Source organism: Thunnus maccoyii, chromosome 24 (genome assembly GCF_910596095.1).
Source record: "Thunnus maccoyii chromosome 24, fThuMac1.1, whole genome shotgun sequence".
NCBI lineage: Eukaryota > Metazoa > Chordata > Actinopteri > Scombriformes > Scombridae > Thunnus > Thunnus maccoyii.
The window spans coordinates 7,801,285-7,823,858 of NC_056556.1; the positions used below are offsets into that span (position 1 = coordinate 7,801,285).

Consider the following 22,574-nt stretch of genomic DNA (forward strand, 5'->3'; position numbering starts at 1 on the left):
ATTCTACTATAAATGATAAAAATCAATAAATGCAGCCTATCCATATGGGGATCCGTGGTACAAATCTTAGCAAATACCACTTTGACTTACAAACATTTAAGAACCCCTGCTGTAGATGTTTTCCCCATCTTTTAACTAAACTGATGGTGTCACATAAATGTTTCACAACCCAATTCCCCTTTGCGTATTTTCAGGGAAAAGAATTTGATAACTTATGCTAACAAGAGCGAAGGCATCCCTGTCCCCACCCCCCCCCCAAACCCTCCCTGCCTCGAAATCACTCCCCACTCATCTCCGTGAACATTTGTGTGGCTAGACAGCACATCCTCCTGCTCTCTACAGTTTACTGCTATGTGTTATTCAGTCTATCGTCCCAGATATTATTTCATTGTAAAATGATGCCAATTAGTAAAGCCAGTCGCCAGTGGCTGTGGTCTGGCTCCTTCTCCATTCCGGCGGGGAAAGTTATTTGGGTCGGAAGCTATTTTCAGCCTGTGATGTTGCCAGGAATACTTTAGGGAGCAGCCACTGTTTTATAAGAGAGCACATCAATAATTTTCATTGGTGTATGTGTGTGTGTGTATATGAGCGAGACAGAGAGAGCTTCACAGAAAGAGTTTATTGGGTTTATGTGTGTGTGTGTTTGTACCTGTGTGCGCATCAAGAAGAAAAGTGGCTGTTTCCCTTCGAATATTCAGCAGAGCAGGTGGTGTGTGTACTGTATGTGTGTTTCCCTATATGCACACAAACATATGCACTTGCTCCTGTGTTGCACACATTTCAGTGTAACTGTCACGACCTCCAATTAATTTAAATTCAAAAGCCTTTAAACTTTAACCCCAAATCTTAACACAGCTTTTATTCTCGGCTTTAGCCTTTGCCCTGTAATCACCCGTTTTCTCAAACTGAAACACTCCACTTGTGGGACAGCAGTCAACGCACACAGGCATCGACACGCAGAGGTAAAGGCCAAAGTCAATGAGTTCTAACACCTTTCTCAGTGCATCTAACCGCCCTATTTTTGTCTCCGCTGTGCAGCCGTACATTGTCAGGATGAAATTGGGGTGAAAAGTCCTCGCACTCCGTTTGCGCTTCCCCGCTGAAAAGCCAGCCGCTCAGCACCGAGGGGTGAATGGGTTCAGTCTGCCGTTTTTGCCTCCGCCCATCCTCGTACAACCTCACACACACACACACACACACACACACACCCTCTCTCTCTCTCTTCACTCTATCTCTTGGAGGAGAGCCCACAGCAGTAGCGGTGGCGAGGAGACGTCTTTCAATATTTTAAGCAGCTTGGGCTAATCTTTGTCACTCAGGTTTGTTTTGAAAGCATTGCCGCTGGAATAAAGACGGAACGACAGCGCCCCACCTCCTGTTTGCATGGTCTCAGGTACATATAAAGTCACCGGGATGTGCACACTCTTGCGTAACCTCACATACATCAACACGTCTGCGACCCTGAGCTAATCCACCTTGGCCTTTGCGAGACTGTGCCACTGACCTGCTTTTGCTGCTTGTGCTTATTTTCTTGCAACATGCATACACTCCCCCCCCCCCCTCCTCCTTTGCTTCTTAGCTTGAGGTTCGGTGTTGTAATGAGTGACAAAGCTTGAAACTATGGCCCTAAGAGACACATTTAGTGTTACACAACACCTGCGTGGCAAAAGCAGGCAAACAAGGCACAAAAAAAAAAAAAAAAAAAAACGGAGGTGGCTTCTAATTCAGCCGTCGAGAAGCATGTAAGAATGAACCATTTTGGCTCTTATCAGTGCGGGCACGGCGCCACAGTTGCACTTCACGGTTTGTGGACGTGATTGGGGTACCGAACGGCCTTTTCTGACTAGCAGTGTATGAGGAGGAAGCAGAGTTTTTCCGCTTCACTGTTCCCTTTATCTCTCCCCTCTCTCCTCTCCCCTCTGTTATTTTCGGCCCTCCTCCCCTCTCTCTTTCTCTTTCGCTGCTCGCCGCTCTTTTGTTTCTCCGTGCCTTTTCCAGCCAAGGCCCCATTCTCTTGCCCCGTCATTGTGTGCGGTAATGAAGATTAGCCAGCCTGCCGCACACAATAGGGTCCCCACATCCGGAGCACAGACTCCCCAAATCCTGCTGCAAGCTGCTAACCCCGGTGTAAAACCACTGTTGTCGCCGACCCCCCTCTATCCACGCACCCCGCACGTATATTCATGTTCTGGCTCATGTGCGCACACACACACACACAAGCACACAAACATGTCCAATATGCACTCTGCACTCTGCCGTGTTGAAAGCAAATGGCTGAAATGTCTCCTGATTAGATTAGGATGGTTTTGACAGCTGAGAGGGAGCGCTTGGCGACTCATACGCCGATAAACAGCAGCTCACCCAAATCCAGTTAAAGAGAGACAGAGTTCCCCTCCCCAGCGAGTGCAACACGGCTCCAGTCATTGGGATTATACCCTCCCTCCTCTCTCCTCCCTCCATCCTCCTTCCATCCTCCATTCTCCTCTTCGCCCCAATCTCATCCTCCTCTCCATCATTCATCTTCTTCTGTCTCAAGTGCTCCCTCTCTTTTCTCCTCTCTTCTCTATCCTCTTTCACACTTACCTCTCCGATCCTCTACTTAATACCAGAACAAAGACATTTTCCACACTTTGTCACAAGCTATTTAGATGGAGCAGCAGAGGTCTTTATATGCAGCGCACTTGTTGTATCCTGAGCCTAAGACCTCGTAATAATGTCTGTATCGCTCTCAAGGTCGGCAGATCTTCACGAGTTCGACCTGTTTACTTGTCAAGCTACTTTTGTTTTGTTTAGAGGAGTTTGGTTTATGCGGCTCAAAGATGGATTATCCACACTTGACAGTGGTTGTTTCTTGTAGTACAAAAATACTATAGCACATGTGTGCCACGTTGTAATTACGTAAAGCAACAGTTTGGAACATTTTATGCTTATTTGCTCTCATATTTGCCTGTTACCAAGCAGAAGCCAGGACACAGAAACTCTGGAAACACTGGTTCAGTCCAAAGGTGCAAAAATCCACCTACTTGCACCTTTAAAGCTCACTAATTAGCACATTATATGTAGTTTGTTTAATCCATACAGAAACAAAAGTGTTTGCAGGGGATGAGCTGACTTCCTGGTTACTTCATAGTGATGATTGGAAACCAAGACAGTGAATAATCAGCATTTCCAACAATTTCCAACGATTCGTTTTCTCACTAAATGTGTCTGCAGTTTATCTAGCATGATGTCAGAAATGCAGGGCTGCGACTAATGATCGTTTTCATTATTGATTAATTGATCAGTTATTTCTTTCTGGGTTATTTGTTTCATCTAGAAAATGTCGAAAATGGTGAAAAAGACCAAGAAACCAAAATATATTCAGTTTACGATTACATAAAGAAGGGAAAACCATTTTGGCACTGGAAAAGTGGTATCCGTTTGTTAACCAACTTGCGGTCCTACATTTCTTGAGATTTCTTACTTGAAGTCCTATTAGCCTTCATGTTGTGTTATTGGAAGAAAGAGGGGGCGTCCCCGGTGCCAGGATGATGTGAAGGTGTGCTTTCTTGTTGTGTCTGCTCGGAGAAAGCAATGGGAAATGTCTTTCTGCTCCATTAAGCAGAGGTCACCAGGTTTTTGCGCTCCAAGTGCTCCATCATTGTGGCTTTCCTGCGAGATGAAAGGTGCTTTGAAGATGCTCCATCACACACACAAACACACAAATACACATGTCGCACAAACCACCGGTAATTGAGGATCCTGGTTTGTAGATGTGTTGCCTCAAAATGCGCAAAACTGAACCTCGTAGTCACGCCGTTCTGAAAAGAAACATTCACAGGTTCAATTCCTCTGTCCAAAAGCAATATGCTAAAGGATAAGCACTTTAATGAGAATTAAAGTGTCAGCTTAAATGCTTAAAATGTAAATCTAAGCATTAAGTCCAATACAATATGCTGCCTGAATACTGTTTCAAGTGCCCATCAGGCCTATTAGTGAGCCCATCCAAACAAAAATTGACTGTGTGTGTAAAGGAGGTGTCAGGTTTACAACCAAATGTGCATTATTCCCTTAAACTCCGTCAGCAAATTGTGATTTAACAACTGGCAGTGTCTGTTATCAGCTGAAAGCCCGCACTGTGTAAAACCGCCTCAAGGTGCTGCGTTGCCAGGCTTTGACGGAGGGGCTGACGGCGGCTCCGATTATTACTGTGAGGCTAATGTCGTCTGATAAGGCCGCCTGTGTAATTAAGCTGTTTCCGTGGCGTGTTATCTGAAGCTAGGTGAGGCTCGGCTGCCTGGAGAGATGGAGCTGTTAGTCAATGAGGAGACGGACTCCTGCCTGCTGTCTCTGCCTTTTCAAGCTTCATATCTATCCCTCCCTTTCTTCTCCTCTAATCTGCAGCATCTTTTTTTTTTTTCTTTCTTTCGTTTTTGCTTATGCTTTTGTAGGTGGGAGGATGCTGCGGCTTCACCCTTTACACTCTACACAACTTTCCACCTAATCTGGTAACTCTTTGCGTGTCTTCATCTATTACCTGCCTGCCTTATCCTCCCTCTCTCTCTGGGAAGGCAGATAAATTAGCTTTGTCTCTCCCCTCTAGCTCCTTCTCTTTGTGTCTCAACTCCCTCCGTCTCTCCTTTGCTTTGTTGCTCTGGAGCCCCATCGGGGGCAACAGGAGCTGTCCTCCTGGCCAAACACAGCACCCCCCTGCTACCGTCTCCATTGAGAATAACAGGGCGATGCTAGGCCGCTCTGCTATTCAGATCAGTGTTGAGGAAAATGAAGCAATATCTCCCCACCCGCCACCCGCTCCCCACCCTTCCCCTCCCTCTGGCCCCGTAGGCAGGTCCCCCGCTCGACTGGGATCCGCCGATGACGCCATGCTGCTCTCCAAGGAGTCTGAAATCTGGGGGCCAGAGCTCTTAGCGAGTGCACGGGAAGGAGCAAAAACCCTGAAGGGGAGCTTAGAGGGGAGGGGGGGGGTTGCTTTTGGAGATTTTGTGTGTGTGTGTGTGTGTGTGTGTGAGTACGGGTGGTGGGGGGGGGGGGGGGTGCTGTGTAAGTATTGCTCAGTGAAGCTATAGATTACCGTCTCTGTCAGCTGCGACAGCCACCGCTGATGAGCTCCTGCGCAGTATCATTTCGTATCGATTAGGCACTGCGACGCAAACACACACACAAACACACAAAGGCTGTTGGTGAGATGGCCACTGCCTAGGGCTACTGGTCATTTAGCTGTCACCTCAAAGTGATGGCTTAGCCCGGCTCACCAGATCAATGGGAGACACAGGCCCTATATATATATACACACATGTGAAAGACTGCTTTGTGAATTAAGCGCCTGCCCAAACTTTTCCTCCCATAAAAGTGCCAAGTGTGTTGCTGAATCACAAACAGCAATAACAAAAGACAGCAGTAAACAAACTTAGCGGAATATAAAGAAAAAACAGTGTCATAAAAAATTAAATCAAAAGAATCAGTAACAAAAGAGAAGACGATCTGGTCACCTCATCGCACTCCAGATTTTCCTATACTGATGGGATTGTTGCGCCTCCCTGTGCGGGGTAAAACTGTGATTAATTCCTCAAAAGGGTTTTAATCATAGCTGGGTATTGCAGTGGCATTGCATTCACACCCCGTGAGTCAGACCAAGGCCCTCTTATGCGCTGTGACCAATAATACTGTGCAATTCATATAAAAGCTTAAAACAAGCAATAAACCGACCTGTCAGCTGAATGTGAGACAACAAAAGAGAAGAAAAGCCGCGGAGAAGCCGGCGTTCAACTTAATTCATCCATGACACAATTGTTACTCACTTTTAAAATGAGTAATCAAACCCCTGCTATTTGAAAATGCCCGCGAGTAATCAAAATGTCATGTCGGTGCTGAAAAGGAATCTTTTTCCAATTTGTGGAATATGTCAACGATCAAAAAAAAAAAGAAAAAAAAAAGTGCAAACTGTGTTTTGCTGTGATGAAAGTATCAAAAACCACATATGTATACCTTTATTTTGTTTAAATATGTGACTTGCCATTATGGTGATATTTCCTGTTATGCTAAATAATACAGAATCAGTGTGACTTACAATCTATATCAGCAATCATGATCTCAATTAAGCCAAAAAATGATTTACCATACAGTCCAGAAGCTTGTGAGGACGGTGCTGCAGGGAATCATTGGTCATCTCTGAAAAGATTTGACACCCCCCCACCCCACCCCCACACCCCCACACCCAAATCTCAGTGCTGTGTTGCTCAGTGCAACAATAGTGCAGCAGCATCACCCCCTCCAGCTCAGGCCCCCTATACAGTCCTGCCCTTTTCAACCCTGCTAGCATCAGCCACTGAATATTATTCATAGCACCTTGTCTCTATCACGGCATCTGTAAAAACTAAACACGATCATCCTAAAATTAATGAGCCGTATCCACCCCATTACATTTATCTGTTTAGTGGTGTTTTGGGCCTTCCTTTAGGGCATTATGCATGCTCTTCTGTTCATATTTATAACCCAGGCTTTTTATTAGCGACGTAGCGGGGTGCTAACAGTTGGGAGGCAGCCTGTGCTTTGATGGTGATGGCAGGCGTCTCGGCGCAGGCCAAATGTGAAGGGAGGTGACGGGGAGAGAGGATCAGCTGCCAGGCCAAGGGCCCCATGGAAGAGAGGAGGAGAGGAGAGGAGAGGAGAGGAGAGGGTGAGACAGAGAGGAGGAGAGGACATTTTTTTTTTTTTTAAGACAGAGAATGAAAAGTAGAGGAAGTGAGTGAAGCAGAACTGGTTCACAGCTCTCAGCCTGTCTTGTGATCAGCGAATATTTTGTCACACCTGCTGTATTTTAAGCCTCACTAACCTGAGGTGTGTTCTGCATGTGTGATTCAGTGTGTGTGCTCGTTTTTGTGTATGTACAGAGGAAGGAGTACAACGTGCTTTTGTCTATGGGTCACTTTTCCCTCCTTATTGAAGCATTTAGGGGTTTACTATTAAAAGAGCTTTGCTAAAATAAAGCAAAATAGTAAAGATGACTAAATCTTTTCTCGATATAGACCATTGCTGTTGCCAAGGTGCAGTGAAACCACATGAAAGTGTGACATGCTTGAAGGTTGAATGAAGCCACAGCTGAAAATGATCAAAGTAATTAGTGTGCTAGTGTTGCTGTGCTCAACTCATCAAGTCAACAAGACACGAGAGATCAGTCAACTATTTTGATACTTGATTAATTATTTTTGTCACTTATCAAAGACACTTTGCAGGTTCCAGCTTGACAAATGTGTGAATTTGCTTCTTTTCTCTGTTTTATATGATTGTAAATTGAACATTCTTGGGTTTTGGATTGGTGGTCAATAAAATCAAGCCATGTGAAATGTGTTGACCTTTTGAATATATAGCTTTCTGGCATGTATAGTGCAAGCTATTCATAAAAAATGGAGAAGAAAGCATTAAGAAAGCCAAAGGATACAGTGCAGCCGTTAGGGTCACACTCATATAAGGCTTTCTACAGCTTTCACCTCGTTCCAGTTTCAGTTTAAACTTGATTGTTAGTCACCTTTCAACCAATGAGAGGACAGCTATCTGCTGTGATGTAACCTGAAAGCAAATCATGATGAGTGAATGCACCCAAACCCTTCTTACCCTAACCCTGATTAGGCTTGTGGTTTTGTTTAGTTTTTTTCAAATTTCCTTGTGTGTTTCTGCTCCTTGGTGCACGTTGATTACATAAACCCATACTACACTTTGGACTTAGAAAAGTAAAATGCTTCAGAAGAGCACTCCTGAGGCCGGTGATAATTTACTGTCCTGCTTAAGAGAGATGCTTGACAATATGGAAGCTTAACCACCATGCAGCACCAAAGTGATTACCTCCGGTTTGGAGGTGGAGGTGGAGGTGGGGCTGCTGGAACAGTCGTTGGATTGCCTCAGCTTATCCTGGCTCATGTGAAGGAATCATCCCGAAAGCCTTTTAGGAAATGGACCCTGGCTTTGTATAGAGCCAATTGATGTTGGCTCTCCAGATCGGCGTTTGTCCAAAAGTGTGTGCTCCTTTATCTTGGCTATTGTGTGATGCTTTTGGCTCTCGACTCTTTGCCCACACACACACACACACACACACACTTACAGATGCAAGTTACACACTTACTTTAGGCCATGAGATCAACAAATAGACGTGTTTATGCATGCGCGTAGGTGTTCACACAAACACACATACAAGAGCCGCATAATTACGCACAGAGAAGCATAATTATGCTACTCACACATAAACACGCACTTGCAAAATCATGAGCGCACACAAACTAGCATAATTACACATACAGATGCAGTGCATACACCCACATACTACACACACAGGAACTGCTGATCAACTACATGACCTTCTCTCTAACAGTGTTAATGTCACCACCTGGGGGAGGAGGAGGGGGGAAAGAGGGGGCGGGAGGGGGAGGGAAGGGCCTTGATGGAGTGATGGGAGAAAAGAAGATGGAAAGAGAGCGTCGTACTCGCCATCCCCCCCTCACCTTTCATCCGTTCTTACCTTGTCAAACGTCCCACATTCTGCATGCACACACGTGTTCACACACATGTAAGTACAGTATGCGTGTGTGCCTCTCGCCGCGTCGCACCTGACATCTGAGCACATCACCGTGGGTCGTAACCTAACATTTAGTGTGCGTGAACCCTTTCCCGTGTGTGTGTGTGAGGCCCGTGGCTTGCCCGCTGACAGGATCCTGTTACGCCAAATGTCACACTTCCAAAAAGGATTCACCCCCCTCCGAGAAAATGAAGTCAAGACCTTCCTTCGCTCTCTATCCTCTCCTGCCTCCTTCACCTTGTCCCTCCATCACTCTGCTGCTCCTCCTCCTCCTCCTTCTTCTTCACCTTCCATTCTCACTTATCCGTTTCTATCCTCTTTTCCGCTCCCTTGAACTATCTCTACCTCACACACACGCACGCACACGCGCACGCTCACCTTGGTTTGCAGTCCTCAGCGTTTTGCTGAATAAAGTCCCCTTTAACTGGCTGGTTTAAGCGGATAATTAGTCCTCACCTTGGGAGAGGAGGTGACGACAATGAGAGGAGAAAGAGAAAAATAGGGGAGAAAAGGGAGTGATTTTGGAGAATCGATAGGGGGGGGGTGAGGCAGAAGAAGGGTAATGGCGAAAATGAGCGAGAAAGAGAGGGGGGCAGGAGGGCAGATGGAGTTGAAAGATAGTGCCGAGCATGTTGTCAACAGAGCAGGTTTGTTTTGTTTTTTTCCCTTCCTGGCAGCCACTCGATCACCACTCTATAACTCACAGGTCGACGCACGCTATTCCCTTCCTCATGTCTCGACGCCTTCAATATTTAATTGTGCTCTGAAAGAAGGACTAAAGAAAAAAAAAAAACCCTCTCGTTTAATTCAGTGGCCGCAGCCATCAAGGAAACAGTAGAGACCTCTCAGATAGTGCATGAAAGAAGTTGTTTTTTAAAGGCTTCAGACAAAAAAAAAAAAAAAAAAAAGCATGTAGGCGTGCAGCGGAGGGAGGAGGCACGGTGCATTATCTCCACTTCTCGATGTAGATGTGGTCTCGAGCTGTTTTTTTAATTTGATGTCAGTATGCAAATAGTGTAAACAGTCAAAAAACAACTCCAAATCCCTTTTTGTTCTTGGAAGAAGATGACTTAGAGGAGAAATCACACTCCCTTAGCAACAGACCCCCCCCCCACCTCCAAAAAAGAAAAAAGAAGTGCGGTTTTATTTTTAGAAGGTGCAAACAAGGAGAGGGGGGGGGGGTGGTTCTAAGATTGTAAATGTCTTGATGTGTTCAGTCTGTACAACCTTATTCCTGATAATGGAACTAGCTACTCTGTCTGTCAGTGCCTATTTACACACAAATGAAGTGGCGAGTAGCACGCGCCCAGTGGAGCTGCTAGCCTCCATCTCAGCTGTCAAAATGGGTTAGTGGCTACAAGCGAAACACAACGATCCCTGGGATCAAACTGGCGCCGTCCATTCAAACATAATAGCTTCATCCTTGGACATGGAGCGTCTCTTTCCCCCACTGGCTCTCCTCTTAGATCCTTGCCAGCTTGTTGTAAAGTAATAGACTTCTCAGGATGCCAGTTCACACAAATCGGGGATGCAGCCTTTTATTTGCCCTCCGCAGGGAGAGGTGTATGGAGTAATAGGGATGAAGCAGACCATAACTACAGCTGAATAAATCTTCCTATCTTGGCTCAGTGGAAGCCGGTGCACACATGGCTTGTCAAAGCTCTATAAAATGTTGTTTGATAGGAGTTCTGTATAGTTTAGCACTTCTCCTCCTGCTATCCATTCGCCTCGCTTTTCGTTCCGCGCTACAGCGGCTGCAATCAATCAGTGTGTAATCAGCCGTCTTGCTGGAGCTGCCAGGTAATCCTGGCTGTCTTGGTGGCTATCTGTGCGTGTGTGCATGTGACAGCTGGCAGAGCTGCTAAGTTGCCTGTCTGGGTGAGCGGATGGCACCATGCAGACTTTCTCTACAAGTGTGTAAAGGCATATCAGATGATCTGATGGCTGTTGAAATTGTCAAGTGGGATTTGAGAGTGAGGTTGGGCATTTTTTAATGCAGCTGGCCAAATGCATGAACTTGCTTGAATTGAGTCCAAATTGAGTCTTTTCTCCCGATTTTTCTCTTTCAGACTTGCCTAGAATTGGAGCGTTATCTGCAGACGGAGCCCAAGCGCTTGTCTGAACTCTTCGACCAAGACTTGGATGGCCTATTAACTCCGGCCTACCTGAAGGAGGACGGCGAGGAAGAGTTGTCGGACACCTTGCTCCCCAGCCTGCCCAGCCTCCCTGAGCCCCCAAGCCCACCTCCAGTGATCCTCTGCCCAACACGTAAGAACTTCCCATCAACCGGTGCAATGAAAAGAGACGTCAAACCCAAGGGCCAGGGCCTGGAAACTGTAGAAGGGATGGAAGGAGTTCACCAGGCCCAGCTGAGCGCCGTCACCTCCTTGACGCCCCCCTCATCGCCAGAACTCGGCCGGCACCTCGTCAAACCCAACCAGACGCTGACGGCCTCGGCCGACGGGACGCTCACCCTGAAGCTGGTGGCCAGGAAGGTGGGGCTTAGCGCGGCCCGGCTGGTGGCGGCACATGCGCTCCCCGTCCGGATGAAGGACGAAGAGGAGGGGGCTGCGTGTGTGATTGGGGTGGGGGAGCTACCGGAGAACAAGAAGAGGATTCACCGTTGTCAGTTCAACGGCTGCAGGAAGGTGTACACCAAGAGCTCTCACTTAAAGGCTCATCAGAGGACACACACAGGTGAGAATTAGTCTTAAGGCTAAAGACATTTGTTGATAAGACTGAATTTTTTAATTGTAGTCGTAGTAGTAAAAGAGGAGGCAGCAGTAGAGTGTTAGTTTAGTTTTAATTGTAATATTTTAGTTTCTATGTTGAGCAAAGGGGAATAACATGCAGAGACGTGTTTGTTTTGCCTTCTTCTGTGTGCTACAGTCATTTAGCTCTAGGATTGGTTAAATATTATTGTTTTGAGTCACCTAAAAAAGTCATATTCATGTATTTGAACGTGTTCAAAAGTGTACATTTATATGTTCATAGGAGTTCTATAGAGATACAAGGTTTCAAAATCTGTATGTATTTTGAATATGAGCATTTAGTTGATTTAGTCACTGTTAATCTGAGTTGACTCCTCAGATTTATAGTGAGACTTCTAGGCCTTGTTGAGACTGCCAGCCCAAATCTGTTTTTTTGGCATATTCAGATTGTATCCAAATTGATTTTAGAAAGTCTGGACAGCAAAAAAAAACACATGAAATGTGATTTTTGCAAATTGTATACAAATCACATTTAGAGGTGGTTTGAAATACAATTCCAATCATATTTCTACAGATGTCTCTCGGTCTGGACGCTCAAATCAGATTTCAAAGTGTCTTTTGCATCACTCATAACATGACACAGAACAACAATGTCAAATCCAGACTGACAGAAGTGCATCATAGCGGCTGCTACTAGCAGAGCAGTACGGAGGATAACACAGAGAACAACAGTAAGTTACTGACGCCTACATTGTTACCACAGCAACCCATGCAGATAAGTTGATGATGTCTGGACACACAAATCCAATCTTATCACTTGCAAGTAACAGTGCAGACAGTCTGTCTCAAACATCTGATTTGAGAAACAAATCTGATTTGCCTGCAGTCTGAACAAAGCTTTAGTGAGGCAACTCTGAGGACACCTATCTGACCAAAGGAAGCCACTTGATACACCTGCTGGTAATGAATTTGATTGACGCTCATTGTCGCTGACAGGTTAAAAAGACTCAATCCTGAGGCTAAATGACTACTGCACAGTGAAGAAGGAATAGCCATTCTGTTTTTACTCCTTGGCGCTGAACGTAGGAACCGAAAGAATAGAATTTAAAAATCGTTGTTTTGTCAGATAGGTTGTGCAAATTATTTTGTATTTGTTGGATTTTGGCTGTTGTCACTCCAAATCTAATTTTGTCTTTCTTTGATCACAATGCTTTCTTTCTTCTATGTGCATATGTCTATTTTTGGCAAGGGCTTGACAGCATTTTTTTCTAAATAATTATTTCATTAGAAAAAAGACATTTAATTTGATTCAGGCAGTCAAGTTTCAGCCACTCAATCAGACATGCAGACTTCATGGGACACACGGATCATTGTTTGGGTCTGTGAGGGGAAATAAACATTGTAAGAAGTTTTTTACAAGAGAGATATAAAATGTAAACTGTTTTTATTGTAGACAGTACCCACATTATGAATTTTCATGAGTTTATCTCTATCTATCCATGCAGTCATTCATTCATCTTGAATTCCTAGATAAACTGACTTGAGATAATTGAGGAAAATCCACCTGCTTCACATTCTTGGAGCAAGTACAAAATGCACAGAAGAAATGATAAGAAATGTTTAAAAAAAAATAAAATCTCTGTAATCATGGAACAGGCTTAAAGCCTCGTCCCCTCGGTGCCACATGGAAATATCACCATGTAAGATAAAAATATGATGATTTAAGAAAACCCACTTCTCTTATCCCAGTCTTTCTACCTAAGTACTTCTCTGTGCCAAACCAGGACGGGCGCTCCTTGTCAAGGTTCTTCTCAAGAAGGAAGGGGGGGAGGGTTCGGGAGCTATAACTCTCCCTCTCTTCCATCTCAATCCCAAACCACTCAGACCCCTGTCGGGGAGCTGTCTTCTGTCTGAGTAACTGCACAGTGATGGATGGATTGACCTGGATGGGCCGCCATTTCCCCGGTTTATTTCAGGCCCTCCTGTCCTCTATGCATTCTATAAGTCTAGGTCAGTGGTTCTCAATCTATGGTTGGAGACTGCCTGATTTTGCGGGGGCGATAATCATTTTAAGAGCAGGAAAATATGTTTCAAATATAATGGCACATTGTACCCTTAGGAGGCAAGTCATGAGTGAAACCATCTGTAGGTTTATTCCAATTATAAAGGGGAAACAAAACTTGTTGTTTGTTTCCTGTTATTAATTATCAGGGTTAGGGTTCAGCACCCTTTTGCTTTCACATCTCATTTACATTAAGCATGTTTGGGGTGTTTATTGAAGGTGTTCACTCTTTTGGTTTGGTTGGGAAGGTGAGAACAATGGTTTTTATATTCTAGTGGAATTAATTACCCTACAGTGGCTGAAAATGCAGATCTCCACCCACCTATAATGAGATGGATATTGACATCTGACAGCCAGCCATTACTCATGCTTGGAAAGCCTAGAATAACTAATATATAGCTCTTATGTTTTAACCAGTTGAGGTACGGCAAAGAGCGTCCATCATGCTAAATGAAGTTACAGAGACTCAAATTAGATTTGCTTTCTCCCCACCATCTAAATCCCTAAACTCCCAGGTTGACAGATTACCACAGCTGAAGCTACATGGGACTTGTTTACTAGCTCTGGCTTGCTCGCATTTGGAGTGTGTGAATTTAAAGAAAGTTAAGTTGTCAGCCACTGTATGTTAAGAATGAAGAAAACATGCCGCATGTGTTATCACACCCTCGACGGTGCGCGCCACAGGTTTAGGCGTCAGCCAGACTGGAACAAAGGGCACAGACATGCTATCATTGATTTCCCCAGTGTGGTGTGTCTACAGCCCCTGTGATTAAACTCCATGCCAACTGGGCCAGCTTTGGGAGACCGGTGCCACTGATACAGTCCAGTCAGAATATCCATGCAAGCAAAGGGCTGGGCTAGAAGATAATTGACACAGAACTGTCTGTTGCAAAGATCCCATACTGAGATATAAAGGATAAAACAAAGAATGTGGCATTAACGCTGCACAGTTTTGAATATCTTATATTTAAGACCAGATTTGTGGGACGTTCTTCAAAGTGAAGAGAAGTTAGGAGCTCTGGATAACAGCTATCATTTTCAGTAGACATCTTATTATCACAATTAAATAATTTATTGTAACATATCTGAAAAAAATACTGACAAGTTCCCAGAACTTGAAAGAAAGTTGAAGTCTTCAGATTGCCTACTTGGACCAACCAAAAACATTATATTCATAGTAATATAGAATGAAAAAAAACAGTAAATCATCACATTTGAGAAGCTGGAACCAGCAGATGTTTGGAAATTCATTGTATTTTATCATCTAATCAACTTATCTACTGAATAATCGTTTAAGGACATTCCAATGCAATGAGGAATATCCTTATCACATGACATAAAGTCACCTTTTGAAAACTATAGTCTTCCAAAGCTAATCCTTCCTTTCTGTAGGCGGTAAAAATTGATATGATAATGATTTTATGACATGATGCTGCAGTACATATAGTACCTTAAAGGTTTCAGTTCCTTGAGGAACCCTTCCCCCAGTTGAGCTTATCATTGTCACTTAAGGTGCTTTGGATAAAAGCATCCACCAAAAGAACATCCGTCTTGTTATTCAAACCGGGAAGGTAGAATGATAAAGGAGATGGGGGGGGGGGGGGGGACGTCGACATAAGATGACAAAAAGAAAACACAAAAGCTAAAGAAAAGGCAGAAGAAGAGGAGAGAGAGTGACGCGAGAGTGAAACAAAGAGTAGATGAAGACAGAAGACAGGAATGGGGGAGGTACAGTAGAGCGACCGACCCTCTTCAGAAAAAGACAGCAGTGCCACAGGCTCCCCCATTCACTGAGCCATTATCCTGACAAGTTTAAAGATGTCATTACTCAAATCCTCTTTTTCTTAGTTGTTATTTCCATAAATTACCGACGGAGAAAAGGCTACGATTTAATCTGGAATTAGACGAGCTGAGTTGAAATGACAGTGCCCTGTAGAGCTTTATGTGAATAGGCTTATGGCAGATAAGAAATGGTACAATTAGATTTTGGGCAGGGTGAGGGAACGGGTAAAACACGAGGCCTGTTGGGTTATTCGTGCTCTCCTCTCTCTTTCTCTCTCTCTTTCTGTTTCTCATCTGCCTCGCTCTCTCGCTCTTTCTAATCTCTCTCTTGCTCTTCCTCCTTTCGTTCTAGCCCTTTCTCCGACATTCCTGTGTTTGCCTCTCTCTCCTGCTCTCTGCCCTTTTTGCTTATTTTCTCTAAATTAAACTGCAGGCCTGTATTTGTATTCTGCATAGTATTAAATAAGATATCTTTTTTTTACCACTCATAACCTCAGACATATACTACAGTATACTGCCAAATGTATGTGGACATCCCTGTCCATATGCCTATGTGTGCTGTGTAAGAGAAAAGTAGCGGTAGCATATTAATAAGAAAATCCCTTGTAGGTGAAACATTCAGGTATCAATACACTCAGATGTCCACATACTTTTGGCCATATGTATATGCATTGTGATTTTACATAAATAGAATCTGATAAAACATATTCTGTATCCTATCGAACTCTTTTTTTAAACCAATCAGACAGAGAAAAGTCAACTTCTACTGTAAGTAAACTTTTCTGTTTAGTTCACATTTATTAAAGGTTCTGTATTATATTAGTAGCATACTTGACATTAATCAATATTATACAAATATAATCATGACATTTCAAAGTGTTGTAAACTTTATTGTTAGCCAGTTATAGTAATAATGATAAATAACTAAGCCAACGTAGCTTCACACACTGTTAAGGCAAGCTACAGGTCTTGATTGAAAGTTCTTAAAGCAGTGGCTCCAGAAAAATGAGGAATATTTTAATGTCACTATTATTTCACTGACTATAATTTAGCCTGATGAGAGAATGTATAAGAATGACTTTTCTGTTCAGGGGTTTCACACTCTTCACTGTAATCTCATTCAGTGTAAAGGATAGGCTCACAATTTTTCAAGTCTGTCTTAAAACAACCGTCAGGTGCCTGGATGAACATTGAAACAGGTTTCGCTCGCTGTAATCATTCCTCCTATTCATGCTAGCCATTACAAGACCCCGTCCTAAAGTGCTTTTAGTAGCAGTGATGGGCGACATAATCCATAGTCCTCGTTTTGTGAAAAAAATGTATTTTAAAGCTAATATGAGGCTTCAGCAGTTCGAGGTATTGGTATTAAAAGACTGTAACTATGAGAGATATCCACTTGATTTGACTAATTTAGATGGTTGAAGCTGCATATTAGGAGATCCTTTATGTGTTTAAATGTCTAGGACATTCTGACAACTGTTAAGCAGTTGTCATATACACTTCACAGCTACAGAAATACCTGCTAACTACATGCCTGAATTTGATGTGAGGCGATATTCAAGATCATTTCTGCAGAGAAAAGACTCACCACCTCTTTTTGGTCCCATTCTCAATCTTTTATCCAAATATTATATGTATACGCAGCTGTACATACACCATCATACATGCAGAGAGTACACTTACCAGCTTCTCTTTGTGTTTTGTAATTAACTAATTAAAAAAACATAAAATAAAATTGTGCCACAGCTGTTACAGTTTGAAAACTGTACTTTGGATATAGACGTTAATCTTTCAGCCCTTCTTTTCCATAATTCTCATCCCTCTCTCTCTCCCTAACATACTTTACTTCCCTATCAGTTCCCCTCATCTATCATCTTCCTCTATAAACCTTTTCCTCTCTTCCTCTCCCTCCTGCTCATCCCCAAGCCTGCGCCGCGAGTTGTGGGCAGGAGCCTGTAGAGCGTTCTCCGAGAGCCACTCTAATGACCTCTGAGACCCGGATGCCCTGCTTCAGCTCCAGCTAATGGAGGGAATGCAATTAACTTCAACACTGGCACCTGAGAGGCTGGAACGAGTGTGTGTGTGAGTGGAAATGTGTGTGCGTGTGTGTGTGTCAGAGAAAGAGCACTCGGAAGTAACAGATTACACATAATGGGATTACCATGACTCAGGAAACACCCAGTTATCAGATTACGGATGTGAAATATGTGATTGCTTATTTGATTACTCCAGGAAAACATTTTCAAAGTGGAAAAAAAGCATTTTGATTGCACATCGTTTTGCCTGAAAAAGTGCCAGCTAATGGGGATCTTATTAAATAATGCAGAATATATAATGGTTTTCAACGACAGCACTGCCCACAATCCTGATTCTTCAAATCAGAAGAAATAATCCACTTAGTTTCATAATCTACATTATATGTTTTACAGGCAAAGTAATCCAAAAGTAACAGAGCATAATCTGATTATGTTGCTCAATTCGGGCTAATCCAGCGGATTAGGTTACTGATTGCCATTTTAAACTGCCAATCAGTTATATTGTATGTAACGTTGTGTTTTAAAAGTAGCCTTCCTCTTCCTGTGTGTGTGTGTTTACGTGTTTGAGAAGACGAGTGTGTACCTGCTGTACTTGCCTGTTTGTACGAGGGCATCTTGAGGGAGAGGAGAGCGGGGGAGGGGGGGGGGTCTGTTGCTAGGCAACGGGGGGCAGCGTATCGTTGGAGGAGTCTGTAGCTGAGTGGTTATGTACTGCTGCAGGCTCTGGTCTTTTAGTGCCCCCTCCTCCTTCACCACCACCACCACTACTACCACCACTACTACTGCCACCCCAGCTCCGCCCCCCTCCCCTCCCCTTGCCCCGTACAGCTCTACAGTTACCGTCGCTAGGCAACTGCCTCCGTGCTCTGCCAGCGTGCTCGGTAATTGGCCGGTGGCATGGCGGCGTGCCGTTGCCAGATCCAGCCAGCTGCACTGACTACTGCCTCCTCATGTTTCAGCGCACTGCCCCCCCCCACTTCTCCTTCACATACACACACACACACACACATATACACCCCGCCCCCTCACTCCCGTTGCTAGGCAACACAGTCAGGCATCCCTGCCTCCCGGGAATTTCATTGGCCAGAGCCGGATGGCCCAGACCTGCTGCTCTGGGTGTTTCTGGGAAGTGAGGCGGTATGAAGGGATACGTGTCCACAATGGGGACATGCATGGATGGATGGATGGAAGGGGACAGGAGCAATTTCTGTCTCTAAACCGAAACCACTTAAACTCTACAATTTTTTTATTAACAGAAATTTGCTCACTGAATCACCTGCCATAAAAAAAATGTTCTTATCTGAAATAAATTCACACATCACAATAGAGTTTTTGAGTGTCAAATTGATGTAAGTGATTCTAAGGTAATGTCTTTAAAAGAGAAAGTCAAAATAAAATTGACAAAGTGTCATCAATTTGTATTCAATAATGGTGTTTTTTGCCATGTGATGATTGCTGACTGGAGGTCATACTTTCCCCATTTGTTCATTTATCACCTCATCACTGCTATAACCTAATGCACCTCTGCTTCTCACCGTCAAACCCGACACGATTCTCGCTAATGGAGCGCTTTGTAACACCACTACTTGCCGAGGATATTTGAGAGAAATTGTTTGAACGGGTCAAATGTCAAGAGATTTTTGTTGTTGTTGTTTTCTCATTTGCTTGGGCGTGTGCCATTCAGCTTTAGTGGCATTTAACTTAAACTGAAAAACAGGAATGTACCTTTTAATTGGTGTGCATAAATACTGTATATATTATTGATTTTTTTTAGCTTCTTCTCCATGAACAAGTGCGCACACAATGAGTGAATTTCTTCAACAGCTGGTAGAAATAATTGCACCAAACCACCACTGTGTTTATACAAGCACTCTCTTCTATCTCGACTGTCTTCACAAAGCAGTTGATCCATTGATTGTGTCCCCCTTTTTTTGATAATCACATTCAACAAATTAAGCCCCCTTTTTTGTGCCGAAGCCACTCAAGCAGAGCTGGTCACTGTGTCACTGTGTCTGTATTCATCCACGAGCACCGGTCCAGATGGGATGTGACTGATGCAGGTGACATCTTCTGAGCTGGACGCAGCTGGCAGATTGTGGTCTCCTTGCCATTATGCCGTCCGACTGGCCTAATTATCACCCACCCCTCCCCTGCCGGCATATCTGCAGCCTCCTCTGCCTTAATCCACTTCTGCAGCACTTCTCTCCTACTCCACTTTTTCCCTCTCCTGGTCTCATCTCACCTCCTCTTCTCACTCTCTCATCCACCTTTCTCTCCCTGCCTCTAATCCCCTCCCTCCCTCCCCCCACTACCCCCTTCATCCTCTTGCTCTCCACTTCTTCTTCTCTCGCTCCACTTCTCTCTAACCTCTACTCCTCTTCTGCGTGTTCAGCAAGATTGGAGACCAGTGGGAGCTTCTCCATCCCAGTGTTAGACATTGCCTTTCTCTCTTTCCAACCCCTAAAAAAAAAAGAAATAGAGAGTGAAAGGAAGCACAGGAATGTTTATCAGTGGAACAGAATGAAAACAGCATTCAGGATGTAGAAATTCTCTGGACATGGAGCTTTGTCTTTAGCAAAAGCACCAAATATCTGGATTCATGATTTCATGCCAACACCATAGAGACAAATAAGCTTGTGATTGGCAGATAAGCATTAAAACAGGTGCTTGCATGTGTGTGTGTGTTTTTTTTTTCATTCCCTAGGTGAGAAGCCGTACAAGTGCTCGTGGGAGGGCTGTGAGTGGCGATTCGCCCGGAGCGACGAGCTGACGAGGCACTACCGTAAACACACCGGCGCCAAGCCTTTTAAGTGCAACCACTGTGACAGGTCTGTCAAAACCCAACTTCTCCCTCCTTTCCTCTCCCCTTATATGTTTATCTTCCATTTTTCCAGGGGTTATTTGAAGCGCTCGCACTCGCGCAGCAGGCTATGTTTCCCTGTTGTGTTTTGTACACAGTTTGGTTTCGTAAAAGAAGTGCAACAAGATGCCGGTAACACACCCAAATGTGTTTGGTACTGACCCAGTTTAAAAGTGTGCTGGCAGGATTACTAATGTGTGCTCCTGTGCAACACAAGCAACACCCAACCTGCTCAGTCTTTCAGTGGGAATGCAAAGGGTGCCTACATCGGGCCCTGTGCAGCATATTAATAGTGGCCTTGATTTGGAGGCTGCTTTCACACTCGGGGCAGAGGTGCAAAATGATTGTAGAGCCCATTGTTGCTCCCAAACATCACTGATATGAAATATTAATGTGAATCTAAGAGTTTAGGCACCAGTTTCTGTTAGATCATGCTTTATAAAGGGTTTATACATTAGAAATAATGGCATTATAAATGTTTTACAGATCAGTAGCAAGCTAATAATGAGGGGTATATTTTGGCTCCAGCATGAAATATTTACTGTACCATGTTACAGCTTGTTAAACCTGTTAAAAAGGATTCCTTATTCTAAAATGGTACCAGTGTTTGGTGTGTTGGACACCTAAAGGGCAAAAATGTATTTAGGGATTTTCCCAAAACCACCATGACCCAAAATACAGGTGTGTGTGTTACTGTAAATAAAGCCTCAAGCTGGCCCAGTAATTGGAGGGACTTTCCTAGAAACCGGATGATTCCAGGTCTGATCCTGTGTGACCTGAGCACCGAGTGTCCTTGAGCAAAGCAAACTGACCAGCAGGGCAGTTTGCACACACACAAGACTTTCTATATCTTAAATTGGAATCATTCAGTAGATGGTTTGATGTGGATTTCCGACCATTTGTCCACTTCCTCTTTACCATCTTAGACAAAAGACCCTCCTAACCTTAAACAGAGGTGCTCTGTCACTTTGAAGAGTTGATCTGATGTAATTCGCCCGCGTCTGGTTAATTAGTCACCCTGGCTTCTGTTTAATTATGAAGCACAGCAAAAATGTTAATTTGCCGGGCGCCTTAAAATGTGACTCCGCCGACAGAATCATCAAGCATTCAGTGGCCGTTATTTGCTATAAAAAGATCTGCTTGACTCAGACACAAAAATCTTTACTCCTCCTTTTTTAATTACACCCTTCTGTCTGAGATCCAGCCCTCACTGACACCTCTGGGATCTCTGAGCAATTTTGTCTACAGGAGCCTCTACGGTGTTCCAGGTGATAGTTTGGGTGGAAAGGTCATTTTTACTGCATATGCATCCCTGCTTCACCGGGTAAAAATCACTAAATATGAACATTATTGTTTCATAACAAACATACATGTGCAAAACTGTTGCTTGAGGCTTTTTTTTGGTAGATTTTTGCCGTTTTATGTCAAGATTTTAGAGATGTAGTAAGATTTATTTGTAATTTTTTTGGCATGTATGCACTATTTTTGTCAGGATTAATATATTCACAAAGATGTGATTCATTGTCACAGAAATGTCACAACAAAGTTATTGAATTTGTGACCTCTTGAATCATGTATAGATTCATTACGAAAGGACAAAAAGAAGTCCCTCTTCACCTGGGGTCCTTTGCCTTAATGTGTATGAAAGAGTGTGTTTTAATGTGCGTCTCTTAGTCATCAGCGCATGTGTGTGTGTGCGTGTGTGTGTGAGAGGCAGCAGAGGTCCAAGCAGTGTCAACTTAATCAGGTCTCAGCTGGACAGACTGTAAATACAGTATCCCTCCCTGCTCCCCCATGATTTCCCACCTCCCCCCATCGCCAGACCCCCCTGCAGGCACATCCCTAATTCGGGCCCACCTCTGTCATGTGTCACAAGGCGCCCAACCCCTCCAGCACCACATACACACATACACACACACAAAAACACACACATACACCCTGCTGAGATGAAGGAAGAGGGGAAACAGGGGAGACAGAGAAGACGGGGTGGAAGATTGAGGATGGTGGGGGGGAGGCAGGAGGGGGGGAGGAGACAGACCCACGGTGTGCCAGCTGGTGTCGTGCCCCCGAGTCGTGACTCATACTTTACCATCTGTCTCACCGAGCACACACACACACACACATAGTAAAACACAAACACACACACACAAAAACACGCCTGAACGTCTCCTGAGCCATTCATTAATCCCACATGTGTTTGTTAGCACGCACACGCTCATGTACGCAAAAAAACAGTGACACACACACACATACACACACGCGTGCAGGTGTGACAGTAAGACAGATGACTGGTGGCTCATCACAGTGTAACTCCACCTCTTGGCCAAACACTGATTCATCTTGACATCTTAGGCAGTTGCCTCTGTCTCCGTGGAAAGAGCCAATCTGAAACTGGCGTCAAAAAACAAAAACTGAGAGAAAAAATAAAAAAATCAACAGTTACAGAAATGTGAGACGGAGTCTGACTCCCAAATTGGGGATTTATATTTAAATGCTATTTGGTTTACATGAGTATGGTGTTTTTATTTATTGTTGAATTTCATTTATTGCTTAATTT

The 22,574-nt window shown here is 44.0% G+C and overlaps 1 protein-coding gene across 2 annotated transcripts in view; it reads left to right on the forward strand.

The window, feature by feature from the left end:
- The window catches only part of klf7a (Kruppel-like factor 7a), a 38,565-nt gene that overhangs the window by 10,591 nt on the left and 5,400 nt on the right, over positions 1–22,574 (forward strand). The window contains exons 1-3 of one of the 2 annotated variants that reach the window (XM_042405413.1): positions 10,449–10,479; positions 10,636–11,263; positions 19,862–19,985. In XM_042405413.1, coding sequence (XP_042261347.1) covers positions 10,453–10,479; positions 10,636–11,263; positions 19,862–19,985 — 779 coding nt within the window. In that variant the 5' untranslated portion in view covers positions 10,449–10,452. Of the gene's footprint in view, positions 1–10,448; positions 10,480–10,635; positions 11,264–19,861; positions 19,986–22,574 lie in introns of those variants that run through there. The other variant, XM_042405412.1, reaches the window with a different exon arrangement.